General features: G+C 48.0%; 1 protein-coding gene across 1 annotated transcript; it reads left to right on the top strand.

Annotated features, from left to right (window-relative positions):
- Nucleotides 1–1,165: 1,165 nt before the first annotated feature.
- Nucleotides 1,166–12,508, top strand: GSDMB (gasdermin B). The gene is given in 11 exon segments (XM_068531740.1): nt 1,166–1,403; nt 4,456–4,633; nt 6,453–6,624; nt 7,347–7,455; nt 8,255–8,272; nt 9,629–9,654; nt 10,389–10,550; nt 10,655–10,724; nt 11,414–11,497; nt 11,858–11,928; nt 12,365–12,508. Coding segments are annotated over 11 exon segments (1,272 nt in total).
- The last annotated feature ends 3,762 nt before the right edge of the window (nt 12,509–16,270 follow it).

Genomic DNA, 16,270 nt, shown 5'->3' with positions numbered 1-16,270 from the left:
AATTCCTAGGTGGGGAGTGCGTTGAGAGTTGGCCACCATGATGGGGGCAGGGGCAGAGAAGGGAGCATGGGTGAGTAGGTGCCTGGGCTAGCCGGAAGGGACTTAGGGGAAGGTGGCCAGGAAGACTGTGAGGGGTGATCTGGCCTCAGGAGGGTGGCAAAGGAGCCTGAAGAAAGGGAAGGAGATGTCAAAAGGAAGGAGATGTAGAATGATTGATGGAAGGGGAAAGAGTAAGAAGGATTTGGAGGAAAGAGAGCCCGAAGGGTCCAACGTGGTGGGGACACAAGAGCTGCTGCTGAATAGAAATGGGGGAGGAGCAGCTGTGTCAGGCTGGCCCGGTGGTGGGCCTGTGGAGGGTCCCGCAGGGCAGGCAAGATGGAGACAAAAGTAGACCAGGAGAGGGTGAAGGGGAGAGTGGGTGGAGGGAGATGCCCCAGGCGGGGTTTTGGGATTCATTTTATTTTACCAAGTATAAGGGGACCCTTCAGAAGTTGACCAGAAACTGAGGAGACAGGACTTGGGGGTGGGGGGCTGTCCAGAGCACCTAGCTCCAAGCCACTCTGAGTACCAAGGTAGAGTGCTACCTTTTCTCTTTTGTTTCCTTCTGTGGCCAGTTTATGACCATCTCACTGGGAAATGGTTGGTAGGGGCAACCATCCAACTGCCTTGCAGAACAGGAAAGGGGGGAGGCCCAGGAGTCAGAGCCAAGCGAGTCATCTGTTGGGGTTGGTAATGTGAGGTCCGGCAGTCATGCCCCTCATCTCTTCCTGGGTCCTCTTCATCAGCACTGGTGAGGGTCTGGCTGGGGATGGTGGGCCTGCCTTCCCACCCATCAGGCCCCTCTGAGCAAGGGGCAGCTCTGCTGTGGGAGATGCAGAAAACAGATCTAGCTTTCCTTCTGGGGCCATCACCACTCCAGCTTTCCTCCAGAAGGGTTCCACAAGGGGCAGAGGAGAATCCGGCATTTGTGATGGCCATCCCACCTTAGTGTGTAGTGACCACCACACCTTGTGGAAACAGGGAAGGCAAACCGTTCTGGGTGGCCTAGAACTTTTGGATCTTTCTTGACCCCAAGCTGCCAAAGGTAGAAGATTTAAAAACCTGAACCAATATTTCCCTCCCCCAAACTGCAATGGGCTTCCTTTTCCCAGTTGGTCCAGACACCATGCTCGCGGTATTTGAGAAAATCGCAAGAGCTGTGGTCCAACACATGGACGCTGGTGGGGATATGATTGCTGTCAGAGGCCTCATTGATGCTGACAGATTCCACTGCTTCTATCTGGTGAAGGAGAGGAGACGTTTCTTCGGATACCAATATGATAAGAGAGACCTCACCCTGTAGGACATCCTGGAGATGGACAAGGGTGAAGGGCTGTTTGATAAGCTGGCTCCTGGGCTCCAAGGTCAGTATGAGGTGGGTGAGAGACTGTGCCCACGCCTACGCTACCCCACTGTCAACACCCCATTGCTATCAACGAGGTCAGCCAGTCAAAAAAGAAACCGTGGTATTTGTATGTACACGTCCATACACCTCAATTTAAGAAATGTACGGGAGAGCTGCATGGGGAGAAGGGAATAGGGGAAATGGAAATTTATTTTTATTGGAAACTCTTCTTAAATAGTCGTCTTTCCTATTTTTTTCCTTTGTAAATAATTCGCTTTTAAATTAGCTGAGGTCTTCTCATGTGTTTATAATGTTTATCATTTAAATGGATAATTAAATGGAGGCAGTTTGCTTAGTGGTTAGGAAAGGACTCAGTCTTTAGAATTGGGGGCATCTGGCTTCGAAACCTGGCTCTGCCACACTTACCAGCTGGGTAACCTCTGGACAAGTGGTTTTATCTAAGTTTGTTTCCTCATCTGTCAACTCAAGAAGACTGTTGCAAGAATCAAAAGAGAGAAATTACGTAAATCATTTACCACAGTGCCTGCAAGAAGGAGCATTCAATAAAAGTTCGCCTCAATCATTCCACTGGTGGCGGTTATTATTATTATCCCTTTCTGTTCCTGGAGATCATGGCTGAATGGGAAGTTGCTGGTGAGCAGAACTCCCTTAAGGGCTCAAAGGCCTTAGTAGAGAAGTCTGTTCCATCCCCCTGCTTCCAAGCTCAGCGACTCCTGGGGTTTCTTGGGTTTCAGAAGCCCCAGGATAGGTGTTGATGAACCCTCACTTGGAGACTTATTGCAGCATCTCATGCCTCATGGTGAGGAGTTTTACAGCTCAGACATCTCTGCCAAAGCCCATTTGGGTCTCACCAAGAGATGGAAAAGAATTCTAACACCACTGTATAGTTTTAGAGCACCTGCCACGTGCCTGGTACTGCTGTTATGTGACCAAGAGCAGTGCCCAGAATACTCTGAGGTGGTGGGCTTTTCCACAAGTGGGGTTTAAGTGAGCCAGGGACTTTAGGAAATTTTCAGATTAGTATTTTTCAAAGACTCTGAGTCAATTCTCTGAAACGAGAATTGCCAAGAGTCAATTTACTAAAAGCTAATTCTCAACAACAACAAAAAAAATGACAAGTTCACTGGAAACAAGAAAACTTTAAAGCAAGACTAGGATGTTTTGCAGTGATCATATTACTCCCCAGGGGCAGGGGCAAGTTTAATTATGGAAAAAAAAATTTGACTAAGAAGTCAGTTAACTTCCTTTAAGGGAAAGTCTATCTGTTTGCATAAAAAATTTCAGACGGAGAGGTGAAACCAAACTAAAAAAATCCTTAAGAATGAGGTGAACTGGTAATTTAAATTGATTTTCAGCGACTTGGCCTGCTCCCTTTTCAAACAGATTATTATTTTTTTAACTATATGGTGTAGATGGTGTACATAGTTTTTTTTTTTTTTTAATTAACTAAAGTCCATACTTTATTCAGATTTCCTTAGTTTTTATCTAGTGTCCTTTTTCTGTTCCAGGATCCCATCTAGGACATCATGTTACATGTAGTTGTCACGTCTCCTTTGGCTCCTCTTTGACTTTCCTTGTTTTTGATGGCCTTGACAGTTTTGAGGAGTACTGGTCAGGCGTATTGTAGGACACCCCTTGGACTGGAATTTGTCTGATTTTTTTTCTTATGGATAGACCTAGGTACTGGGTTTGGGGGAGGAAGACTGCAGAGGTAAAGTGCTGTTCCCATCACATCATATCAAGGTTATGTACTATCAACATGACTTATCACTGTTGATGTTGACCTTGGTCAGCTGGCTGAGGTAGTGCCTGTCGGGTTTCTCCACTGTCAAGGTACTCTTTCCCCCTGCCCCTCCTCCATACTGTTTTATTGATTGGTTGATTGATTGCTGCACCGCGCGGCTTGCAGGATCTTAGTTCCCTGACCAGGGATTGAACCCATGCCCCCTGCAGTGGAAGCCCAGAGTCCTAACTACTGGACCGCCAGGGAATTCCCCCATACTGTATTCTTTGTGTGCATAAGGTTTGATTTTTCTTTCTCTCTGATAAAGTACACACAAACTTTTACGTTACTCAAGAAACAATTGGGCCCTGAGACGTTAGCGTCACACACACAGGACTGATTTCAGGCACTATTTCTAGGTCTGTCATATTTCCACCAGTTTCAAAATGCATTTCTTCTCTGTAAATCCGGCCCTGTCCCCAAAATCCAGCAGTAGAAGCTCTCCCTGCTCTGTAGGCTCAGAACTGGGAGGTCTGAGAGAAGGGCTCTCAGCCTGGCAGCATCTCCACATATGCTCCACTAACTCCAGGGCAGCAACTGACTTGGAGTCCACGCCCTTATGCAAGGCCTTATGCAAGGCTGGGCAGAGTCCACTTGGGTGGGCAACTTTCCAGACTTGCCTCACTTTGCACCTGCACAGTTCACACAAACACAGAGACTGAACTCTGCTTAACTTTTATTTCCCCAAGGTCAGGGGCTCCTAATTCTTTCACTTTACTTTTCCCTGTCTCATTTCAGCCTCTCAAATAGTTATATAGGACTAGCTCACATTTACTGAACATTTAGTATGTGTGCCAGGCACTTTGTTAAGTGCTTAACTGCATTAGTTTATTTAATTTCCTCAAGCACAGGAAGTAGGTACTATTAATATTTCTCCTTCTATAGAGACTTCCCTGGTGGTCCAGTGGTTAAGACAACGAGCTTCCATTGCAGGGGGCACGGGTTCGATCCCTGGTCAGGGAACTAAGGTCCCACATGCTGCAGGCCGTGGCCAAAAAAAAAAAATTCTCCTTCTATAGATGAGGAAACAGATTCAGAGGTGATGTGACTTATCCAAGGTCATTTAGTAAGAAGGTGGCAGAGTGGGCTCCAGGCATGATGACTTCTGGTGAGAACAGCATTGGCTGGAGAGCCACAGCTGGAAGAATTCCTCAGAAGGAAAGGGGATCGTGGAGGGGAGCCCAGGACGGGGTGCACCAGGGAGGATTTTCTAGAGAGAGATCTTTTTGGGTCAGCCTCAATGTGACGTTTACCTTTCTCTTTCCAGGTCAAGAGGTTAAGTCCCAAGTTATGGACAGCGCAGACTCAAAGGGAAGTTTGACAGTGAAATTACCCAAAGAAAAAACACTTGAAGTGGGAATAACATTCTCCAGGTCCCCGGAGCAGGGCGTCGAGTTATCAAACACCTGGATACTCCAGAAATTCCTGGATTCTCTTAAGAACAAGTGAGGCTGGATGCGGGCAGCAAGGGGGAGGGAGAGAGGGAGAAGCCCATTTTGGGCACCAAGGGCGTCTGAGGTGGGGGGCCCCTGGCTGGTGCAGCCTCCCACTCCCTACTCCCAGCTCTCCCCATCCCACTGCTTCACTCAAGCATGCCCTCCTCTTCTCCACACTCAGGAAGCCTTCTCATTCTTCCAGGATCAGCCTCCAGGAGCCCTTCTTCTGAGGTCCTCAATTCACTCATTTCCCTGCTGTCCTCCAGGGTGATTGATTACTCTGGCTTGGACCAAAACTGGCTGGTTTCAAGAGGCCATTCTCCTCTGTTTTCCTATACTGTGCTGCCCAAATCTGTATTTTGTGCCTGTTTCACTCTGCCTTGCGGTAAGCCAGTGGTTTCCATGTTCCCTCCCCTCACTGCACTAAGAACAACTTGTGACAAGGGACTGACTTTACTAACCTCTCTGTTTATCCCCAGCACATGGTAAGTACTTGGTAAGAGAGCTGAAGTGAAGCCCAATGAAATCAAAGCACCCCCGTTGAACATTTCCTGCACAGGAAGTGCCACCAGCCCACCCCACCAGGGTGGCACCAATCAAGTGCCACAGAAGTTCTGATAGCTGAGGGCATGGTCCTTCCAAGGGACTTAGAGGGATATCACCAGCCTTCCTCCTCAGCAGTCATGTTGTGGTTGGTATTGGTGTCTTCTTCCCTAGCTGCAATTGTTGGAAAGTGTGGATGGGTCAGGGGAAGGGGCCCCACCGCTCTCCTGGGCTAGCCCTCCCTGAGCAGGGTGGATGCCTTTTGTTTTTCCTTTTTAATTAAAAACTGAAAGCCTTACAGTGAAATTGTACTGGTCCTTTGAACTACCCCTACCCACCACGGTATTGCTGGGGAGGGGGCTTTTGCAGTTTTTCTGAGGGAACTCAATTTTTCTAACATGCCTGTTGTTTCTAGAGTGAAGCTATGTGGAATGTGTAAATAGAGTTGTGTGGGGGAGGGTAGGTAGAGGAAGATCTGCTCAGGCAAGGACGTAGGACTTTCTTGGGGGTCTTTTGGTTGCGAATACCAGAAGTTCCATCAGGTAGGGAGGGAGGTAGATTTATACATGTATTTATATTTGGCTGCTCGGGGTCTTAGTTGCGGCATGCATGCGGGATCTAGTTCCCTGACCAGGGATTGAACCCGGGCCCCCTGCATTGGGAGTGTGGAGTCTTAACTGCTGGACCGCCAGGGAAGTCCCCCATCAGGCTGTTTTAAGTCACCAAATGAATTTCTTTATGGAATCAGAGATGCCTCATGGACCCCCAAGGGTGGACAATTCAACCAGGCCCCAGAGACCAGTGCAGGGAGTCGGAGCCCCTTCTCAGAGAAGGGAGTGTTGTGGACTGGGCAGATACCTATCTCAGTGCCATGGGAAGGGCACAAGCTTTGGACTCATACAGACTGGGGTTTGTATCCCAGTTATACATTTATTAGCTGTGTGAACCTGGACCATTCACGACCTGTCTCTAAGCCTCAATTTCGTCATATGAAAAACGGATGCAATCCTGCCTACATCATAGCGGGGCGGTGAGGGTTAAATGAAATGACGCGTGAAGTATCTCACAGTGCTGGCACACTGTAATCTTCCAGAAATGCTAGTGGGTTCCCTTCCCACTTTGCACCCCGTTCCCGCCCACAGTGGGTAAAGTGAACTGGGATGGGGGTGCTGTGGTCTTCTGGCCTCAGAGGCACTTCTTAGTCTCAAATAGAAACGAGCTGCTGGAGAGGGAGAAATGTCCCTGGGAGGTGGGGCCCCTCTCATTCCCCCTTTACTCCCTCCAGAAAGCTGAAGAGGAAACTGCCCCCTACGTTCCAATCAATCCAGGCGATGAGAGAAGACCTTTATCTAGTGACGGAAACTCTGAAGACCACAAAGACTGTAATCCTGAAAAGTGAAAAGCAATATATTTTGGGGGACCCGATGAAATGTTTTGGTCTCCAATATGAACACAAGGTTAGGATCCTGGGAGGTGGGGACTGTGGGAGAGCCAGCCTGGCTCACCCACTGCAGGTCAGGGGCTGCCAGCCCAGCCGCCGCGCTCTTCAGCTCTTCCTTTAGACCTCTCTGAGCAGTCTTGCCTGCTCCTTGGCCTTCTTACGACTTCTCTTCTTGCCCCAAGAAAGTCTGTGTGGCATCACTCAGTCTCTCCCCTGTTACTCTCTAGTGGTGCTCTGTCTTCATTTGCTTCATAGCGCTTCCCACGGTTCATAGTTACACGGGTGTTTTTTGCTTGTTCATTGTCTTCCTCCCTTTCCAGGAGGCAGGAGGGCAGAAGCCACGATGCCTGGAACAAAGCAGGCATGTTTTGTCCTCCGTAAAATTTTTTTTTTTGGCCACGCCACGTGGCTTGCAGGATCTTAGTTCTCTGACCAGGGATCGAGCCCGGGCCCTTGGCAGTGAAAGCGCCAGGTCCTAACCACTGGATGGCCAGGGAATTCCCCATAAATATTTGTTGAATGAAGTGGAAACAACATGAGTTTTGGGGTCAGATGCGGGTTCAAATTTCAGCTCTACTGCTGTGAAACGGGCTCATCTGCTGGCCCTCTCAGAGCCTCGGTTCTCTCATCTGTAAAATGAGGATAAAAATGTCTACCTCCCAGGATTGTTTGGGAGATCAGGCAAGATAACTATGTCAAGCGCCTAGGGATCAATCAACCTGAGCTCCTTTTTCCTAGCACCAAACGGAAGTGACCATCACCCCTGAGAAGGTCCTGGGCTATCGAGTAAAGCAGCTCGTCTTCCCCAACGCAGAGAGTATGGGTACGCAAGGCCTGGTGGGGCGGGGTGGATGGGGGAGCCTGAACACATGAGTAGGGTGGCGGTCGATTCAGCTGGGGTCTGTGTCAGCCTGGAGGGGCCCTGGTGAGCTGGAAGGTGGGGGGAAGTTCCAGGGAATGAGAAGAAGGGTGATGAAGGGTCCTTGCTCAGACACCACTGACCCAGGATTTGCCCCAGCATGACACTAATTCTTCCCTAGAAGTGTTAACTCCCATCTCTCTCCCAGTATTTTTTTTTCTGTTGGAGGGCAGGGTGGGAAGGTTGGGGAGAAAGAGGACCTTACAGAGAGAGAACTGAGCTTTCTTTTTAAAAAAAATTTTTTTTTTAATTTAATTTTTAAAATTATTTATTTATTTATTTATTTTTGGCTGCATTGGGTCTTCATTGCTGCACGCGGGCCCTCTCTAGTTGCTGAGAGCGGGGGCTGCTCTTCGTTGCGGTGCATGAGCTTCTTATTACAGAGCACGGGCTCTAGGCGTGGGGGCCCCAGTAGTTGGGGCTCGTGGGATCTAGAGCACAGGCTCAGTAGTTGTGACTCGTGGGCTCTAGAGCGCAGGCTCAGTAGTTGTGACTCGTGGGCTCTAGAGCGCAGGCTCAGTAGTTGTGGCGCACAGGCCCAGTTGCTCCACAGCAAGTGGGATCCTCCCAGACCGGTGTCCGAACCCGTGTCCCCTGCATTGGCAGGCGGATTCTTAACCACTGTGCCACCGAGGAAGTCCCAGAACGGAGCTTTCTGATAACTGGTCTTTCTCTCTTTCTCTTTTTACAAACTGGTTTAGGTATTAGGTTTTCTCGGGCAAAAAAGAAAAATCCTTTCCAGAAGGTGAGTGAGCTTCTGGGCCTCCTGTTCATCATTCCAGAATGGGCAAGGATACTATTTTTTTTTTTTTTTAAATGACTTTTCTATTTATTTATTTATTTATTTATTTATTTATTTATTTATTTATTTATTTATTTATTTATTTACGGCTGTGTTGGGTCTTCGTTTCTGTGCGAGGGCTTTCTCTAGTTGCGGCAAGTGGGGGCCACTCTTCATCGTGGTGCGCGGGCCTCTCACTATCGCGGCCTCTCTTGTTGCGGAGCACAGGCTCCAGACGCGCAGGCTCAGTAATTGTGGCTCACGGGCCCAGTTGCTCCGCGGCATGTAGGATCTTCCCAGACCAGGGCTCGAACCCGTGTCCCCTGCATTGGCAGGCAGATTCTCAACCACTGCGCCACCAGGGAAGCCCCGAGGATACTATTTTTAAAAAGAGGATAACAAATGGCCTGGGATTATAGAGTTCTTAGTGCTAAGAATGTAATAGGATGCACCCAGGTGGGAACTGTGGTAAGGGCAGGAGAAAAATCTGCCTGTTGGAGAAGTAGGTTGGATTGCATGTTGACCTAGCGTTTCCAGGCTCCGCCAACTTTGACTTGCTCTGTGCGCAGGTCAGTGTGCTGGATCCTGGGCTCACAGCCCTTACAGAAGGGTTACTGGCCTAGGAAGCACACTTGAATTGCCTGGCCCGTTCTCACACAATAGCACCAGCACTGAAAGGAGCACTGCACTAGGAGTCAGACGGTCTCAGGGCCTCGTCCTGGCTCTGCCACTCACTAGCTCCGCAGCCTCCTGAGCCATGGTTATGCTGACGTTAAAATGAACTAGGATTAGACCAGGAGATCCCTATGATTCTGAATGTGGCTTCCTCTGGAATTTCAGAGTCTTTCCCTGAATCCAATAAGGGTTGTACTGCCTAAAAGGCCTTGTGAAGGAGTAGAGAGAAGTCTAGATGGAGTAGAAAATTCAAGAAAAATTTCTGGAAGTTGTAGAAGTTGCAGGTTCAATCCTGGCAAGGTCTTGCTAGCTCAGAAGAGACTAAAGTGCCATAACAGAGGAGTCAGGGGATAGATTCCAGTTCCTGCCCTGATCCAAATTTGCTGTGCGGCCCTCTCTGGGCTTCCATTTCTCCTTCAATCATCTAGGCATAATCCTATGCCTGCCTGTCTCTGAGGGTGTAGGAAGGGGTCTGTGAATATAGTGCTTTGTCATTTACACACAATGATGAGGATGCAGGCTCCCTGGCATGGGCAGTGAGGGCTCAGAGTCCAGAACTGAAAACTTCCACCACTGGGACAAGAAGGTCCACAGGTGGGTGGAGGTGACCTGAAGACTCTCTGAGATTATTCTTGCTCTCTGCAGAGAAAGATGGTGGTTCATCTTGGTTAGGTAAGGATGGAAGCCAGCTGTGTTCAGGGTAGCTGCACTCCTCACTCTTGAGCCCTCTGGCCTCAAGAAGTGCAGCTCAGGTGGGGCAGCTGAGTGTGTGTGAATGTGTGTGTATACGTGTGTGTGGCAGTGGAGCTCGTTGGGAGGACAAGGGTAGGGCAGTGCCCAAAGCAGGTTTCAACTTCAGTCTGGAGATTGCATCTGTCTCCTCTAAACACAGTGATTCTCATTGGTTGTAGACATCACCTGGGGGGAACTTTAAAAGTAGTGATACCTGAGTCCCACCTCTAGAAATTCTGACTTAAGTGATCTGGGGGTGTGGCCTGGCCTGGGCATCGGGTCTGGGCACTCCCCAGGGGATTCTCATGCACAGTCAAAGCTGAGAACCACTGCTCTAACTTCCTCTAAATCCTCACTACTCCTGCTGGGGCCCAAAGCTTGTACTCTGAATGGAAAGGACGACATAAGCTTTGATTTCCTGCAGATGGAGAAGAATTGGGGGTTGGTACAAGACTGAGGGTGAGTTGGGGAGGTGGAAGTGGGGTCGGCGGGAGGCAATGCTGGTGGGTGTCTGGGAAGAAGGATGCTTCATTTAACAGGAAAAGACTAGAAGAAGGGAAGATACAGAGAGGTGGTCTCCAGAAGAAAGACAGATAAAGAATGGGGTCTGGGGGGCCTTGGTAATGGAGCTTGCTAGGCTGGGTGGGTGGGGTTCTTAATTTCTGCCTCTACTGGGAAGTCCTTGAGTTTGGAGGATTTCCCAAGCGTGAAGGAGAGGATGCAGGACATGGTGCAAGTCCTCCAGGATCCGACTGAGGAGGGGCGAAAAGAGGTGCTAAGCTGCTTCACCAAGTGCCTCAGCAAGGATGAAGAGCTGCAGGGTCTAGAGCGAAGGGTAAGAGGCCCAAGGAAGAACCGGGGCAGGGAGAGGGAGGAGCCAGTGGGGAGACAACCTGCTATAATGGGACCGGGCTTATCTCCCCCATCTCCTGGTCCTAGGCGCCTGAGGTCCGGCGCTCTGGGGAACTACAGATGGAAGACCCAGCAGGTTCTGTCATGTGCAGCCTTTTTTAAAAAATTATTTATTTATTTATTTATTTATTTATTTATTTATTTTTGGCTGTGTTGGGTCTTCGTTTCTGTGCGAGGGCTTTCTCTAGTTGCGGCAAGCGGGGGCCACTCTTCATCGCGGTGCGCGGGCCTCTCACTATCGCGGCCTCTCTTGTTGCGGAGCACAGGCTCCAGTCGCGCAGGCTCAGTAATTGTGGCTCACGGGCCTAGTTGCTCCGCGGCATGTGGGATCTTCCCAGACCAAGGCTTGAACCCGTGTCCCCTGCACTGGCAGGCAGATTCTCGACCACTGCGCCACCAGGGAAGCCCCATATGCAGGCTTTTTAACGCCACTCGGATCTTTTTTTTTTTTAAAACAATGAATTTTATTTTTTTTATACAGCGGTTTCTTATTGGTTATCTACTTTATACATATTAGTGTATACATGTCAATCCCGATCTCCCAATTCATCCCCCCACCCCCCACCCCCGCTTTCCCCTCTTGGTGTCCATATGTTTGTTCTCGTCTGTGTCTCGATTTCTGCCTTGCAAACAGGTTTGTCTGTACCATTTTTCTAGATTCCACATTTATGCGTTAATATACGATATTTGTTTTTCTCTTTCTTACTTACTTCACTCTGTATGACAGTCTCTAGGTCCATCCACGTCTCTACAAATGACCCAATTTCGTTCCTTTTTATGGCTGAGTAATATTCCATTGTATATGCCCTGCTGGCATCTTGATAGAGGAGCACACAGAAGCCATTTCGGATTTCCTGGATGACTTGATGGGTGAGGAGGGGTTTGGATGTAAGCTGGTGTGGAGGAAATGCTGAGCAGAGGGGCCTGTGGGGAATCAAATCTTGGGAGGAAGGGGGTATACACTGCCTTTTACATTTTGTGAGGCATAGAACTTCACACTTCAGACACTAGCCATCTTTCCCAGGCCAGGGATTGAGGGAGGGCCTCCTCTTCCCCTACGACCTCCTGCAGGCTAAGAGGAAAGCAGGAGCCCTTTGGAAGAACCCCCATCTAGCACTCCTGGGGGCTCTCTGGAACCTCTGATGCTTGTCCCAGGTCTCACCAGAGAGTGAAGCCCCATCCCACCACGTGCCTCGCCTCTCTACCAACCACCCTCTTTTTTGCCCCCAGAGCTGTCTGAGGAGGGGCAGCTTGTTGCTGAGGCCCTAGATAAGGGGACCCTGCCCCTTTTGAAGGACAAGGTAAGACAGCCTGGGCTGAGGGCCCAGGTCCTAGTGGAAGTGAATGCCCATGCTCTCAAGGGATCCAGAAGTCCCAGTGACCAGTCCCTTCCTACTTCATAGTCCTCTGCCAGCTGTCTGTTCAGCTGGTTTGTGGCAATTCCCTGGATATATAGTTTCCAGGACAATTTGGGATGGGCTTTTTAGGCTCTGTTGCTTGCCTATGGGCAAGAAAGGGGGTGGAAAACTGTTAGTCCCAGGAGGGCAGTTGGCCCCATCTTGACTGATCAGCAGCGCCTGTCACTATGTTGAGAGTTTGAGGGTCTCCAGGCAAGAGTGCCATGGTGGATTGCTATGTCTGCCGTGGGCTCAGGATTAAGGCGTGCGGCCAAATATTTGCCATTTCTGGTATATTTCCTTGTTTCTAGATTTTACAGTCTGGTGTGTTTCCTTCCAGGTAGAGCCTATCCTGGAGCAGAACTGGGGTGAGCAGCCCCGTGATGTGGGCTGTGACCCTGAGGCACGGACTCTCTGTGCCTTCTACGTTGTTGTCTCCATCCTGCTGCAGATGGGTGAGAAGCCTACCTCTCTGTTTTCCTAATACCATGTCAGCTCTTTTTAAAAAAATTATTTATTTATTTATTATTTATTTTTGGCTGCGTTGGGTCTTTGTTGCTGTGCGCGGGCTTTCTCTAGTTGGGGCGAGCAGGGGCTACCCTTCGTTGTGGTGCACGAGCTTCTCACTGCGGTGGCTTCTCCTGTTGCGAAGCATGGGCTCTAGGCTTGGAGGCTTCAGTAGTTGTGGCACACGGGCTTAGTTGCTCCACGGCATGTGGGATCTTTCCAGACCAGGGCTCAAACCCGTGTCCCCTGCATTGGCAGGCGGATTCTTAGCCACTGCGCCACCAGGGAAGCCCCTCCTGCCAGCTCTTTAAGCATTCTCCCCACAAGCCTCTGGGTGCTCCCCTCCCCAGTCCATTCTCACCATCCCTATTCCCAATCACCAGAATGATGTCTTTAAAACAAGCCGCTATTTTTTGATACATCCCATTCACCATGATAATGTCCAAAAATCAGCCTGGATTGTCTGATTAAAAGTGGCAGATTGATCATATTAATTTCCTCTCCCTCTTGAAATCTCACTAAATGACAATAAAGCGATGGAAAAGATAGAAACCCACAAGAATAAAGAGAATTAGGCAGCAGATAAGGGATTTCAACACATCTTTGGAAGCAAGAAAGCAATTATAGGAGTGCAAGCTAGGAGGCATGGGACTGAGGGACGCGGAGGAGTGTAGGAGGAGACTGCTGGTTTTCATCATAAGCCTTTTAGTTCTATGTAACATTTTTCAAGACAATGTAATTAAAAGAAAAAGAAATACATATTTGTTGTAAAGCATTTCAGATATTTCTCAAAGTCAAAGGTAAAGGGAACCTGTGATCTCCCTTCTCCCTTTAATATAACCACTATTAACATTTTGGGGTATGTGAACATTTTTTCTATGGAGCAGTTTTAAAAATGGTAACTTAAACATGAAGCTAGGATGATATAGCATACATTTGTTTTGTATCTATCTTTTGAACTAGTTACTTTTACGTTTAAATTTGTAAAAATATTATATGCAACAGGAACTCTCGTAAGTGCTGTCGGAGTGTAGCTTGGTCCACCACTTTGGAAAACTGTTTACCAGTATCTACTAAAGCTAAACATATACCTATGACTCAGCAACTCCACTTCCTTGGCATATACCCAAGAGAAATGAATGCACGTGTTCACCAAAAGATTGCATGTACAGAAACGTTAAAATAAGAGCCAATATGGGAACATATTGTATGTGTATAACTGATTCACTTTGTTATAAAGCAGAAGCTAACACACCATTGTAAGGCAATTATACTTCAATAAAGATGTTTAAAAAAAAAAAAAAATAAGAGCCCCAAGCTGAAAACTATTCAAATGTCCAATAATATTAGTATGGATACATATATTGAGGTATACTTATGCAATAAAAGAGAACAAATTACTGCTACACATAACAACATGGATGGTTCTCACAGACAGAATGCTGAGCAAATGAAGCCAACACAAAAACACATGGGTCCTCCGAGAAGTAGGTGCCGAAATGGAATCAGATATACGCAAGAGACTTATTAGGGGGAAAGCCCGTGAAGAATAAAGGGAGAGGGAGCAGGAATCGGCATGGAAAACCTTCAAATCACAATGAAGGTCTAAAACTTGGGAATGGAGAGGAGGAGGGAAAGACTAAGTAGGAAGAGTCTCAGATGGCAGCACAGTCTGAGGGTCTCAGCCAAGCCAACCTGAGCACAGGTGGTCTGCCGGAGGGCTCCCCATCAGGCAGAAGGGCCAGGCTCCAGTACCTCATACTCAGTCTTTGGCTGGATGTAGCCCCGGGGAGCTGGGGCTCAGAAGACAGAGCTACAGCAGGGTAGGCTAGAGGTTCTCGGTCAACTCTGCTTCCCACAGCAGGTTCTCTTAAAGAAAATCCGGGTGGTACCCTCCATGGCCACCACAATACTGTATGATTCCATTTATATGAGGCTCAAGAACAGGCAAAACTAAGCAATAGGGGTAGAAGTCAAAATAGTGGTTATCTTAGTGGGGACAGTAGTGACTGGGAAGGGGCATGAGGGAATCTTCTGGAGTGCTGGAAATATATCAAGATTCATTGAGCTAACATTTAAGATCAGTATATGTTACTGTAAGTGTATTATATTCAATACATCAATAAAAGTCTTAAAAAAACACACAGTATATAACTCCATGTAAATGAAGTGAAAAACAAGCAAAACTACATGATGGTGGTAGATGTCAGAATAGTGGTTATCTCTGGGGCTTCCCTGGTGGCACAGTAGTTAAGACTCTGTGCTCCCAATGCTGGGGGCCCGGGTTCGATCCCTGGTCAGGGAACTAGATCCCACATGCATGCTGCAACCAAGAGTTCGCATGCCACAAATAAAGAGTCCACATGCCGCAACTAAGGAGCCCTTGAGCCGCAACTAAGGAGATTGCCTACCACAACTAAGACCCAGCGCAGCCAAAAAAAAAAAAAAAGAAAAAGAACAGTGGTTATCTCAGTGGGTGCAGTATTGCCTGGCAAGCGGCATGAGGGAATTTTCTGGGGCACTGGACATATTTTATATCTTGATCTGGATAGTAGTTACATGGATGTGTAACCATGTTTACATGTGTAAACATTTATTAAGCTGAACACTTAAGATCTGCGCACTTTACTGTGAGTTTTTATCTCAATAAAAACTTTAAAAACATAATATATGCACGAGGACATATTTGAACAGTACAGAAGAATATAAACAAATTAAGTAAAAGTTTCCTTTCAAACCCCTGAACCCTATAACCTAGTCCCACTTCCTTGAGACACCCATATTAACAGTTTTAGTTTTTATTACAACTAAACATGATATTCTTATATTTATTCTTGATTTATTTATTTTTTAAAGTTTTCTTTTCTTTTTTTGGTTGCATTGGGTTTTTTTAAAATTTTTTAAAATTTGGTTTATGGCCGCGTTGGGTCTTTGTTGCTGCACATGGGCTTTCTCTAGTTGCAGCGAGGGGGGGGCTACTCTTCGTTGCGGTGTGCAGGCTTCTCCTTGCTGTGGCTCCTCTTGTTGTGGAGCACGGGCCCTAGGTGCGCGGGCTTCAGTAGTTGTGGCATGCGGGCTCAGCAGTTGCAGCGTGTGGGCTCCAGTAGTTGTGGCGTGCAGGCTCAGTAGTTGTGGCTCGCGGGCTTAGTTGCTCCGTGGCATGTGGGATCTTCCTGGACCAGGGATCGTTGCGGCACACAGGATCTTCCTTGAGGCATGCGGGATCTTTCGTTGCGGCACGCGGGCTTCTCTCTAGTTGTGGTGTGCAGGTTTTCTCTATCTAGTTGTGGTGTGTGGGCTCCAGGGCACGTGGGCTCCGTAGTTGTGGCACACGGGCTTAGTTGCCCTGCAGCATGTGGGATCTTAGTTCCCCGAGCAGGGATGGAACCTGCGTCCCCCGCATTGGAAGGTGGATTCTTTACCACTGGACCACGAGGGAAGTCCCTTGATTTATTAATTTAATTTTATTTATTGTTTAAGATTTTTTTTTGATGTGGACCATTTTTAAAGTCCTTATTGAACTTGCTACGATATTGCTTCTGTTTTATGTTTTGGTTTCTTGGCCCAGAGGCATGTGGGATCTTAGCTGCCCGACCAGGGATGAAACCCGCACTCCCTGCATTGGAAGGCAAAGTACTAACCAGGGAAGTCCCTGATTTATTAATTTTAGATAGTATCTATTGACTCCCCAGGATTAAGGATGAATACTGTGAAACAACAGACAATGAACAAGAAGTTC

Source organism: Eschrichtius robustus, chromosome 20 (assembly GCF_028021215.1).
Source record: "Eschrichtius robustus isolate mEscRob2 chromosome 20, mEscRob2.pri, whole genome shotgun sequence".
Classification (NCBI taxonomy): Eukaryota; Metazoa; Chordata; class Mammalia; order Artiodactyla; family Eschrichtiidae; genus Eschrichtius; species Eschrichtius robustus.
Note: the sequence above shows the minus strand (reverse complement) of the source record. Positions and strands in the feature narration are given on the sequence as shown.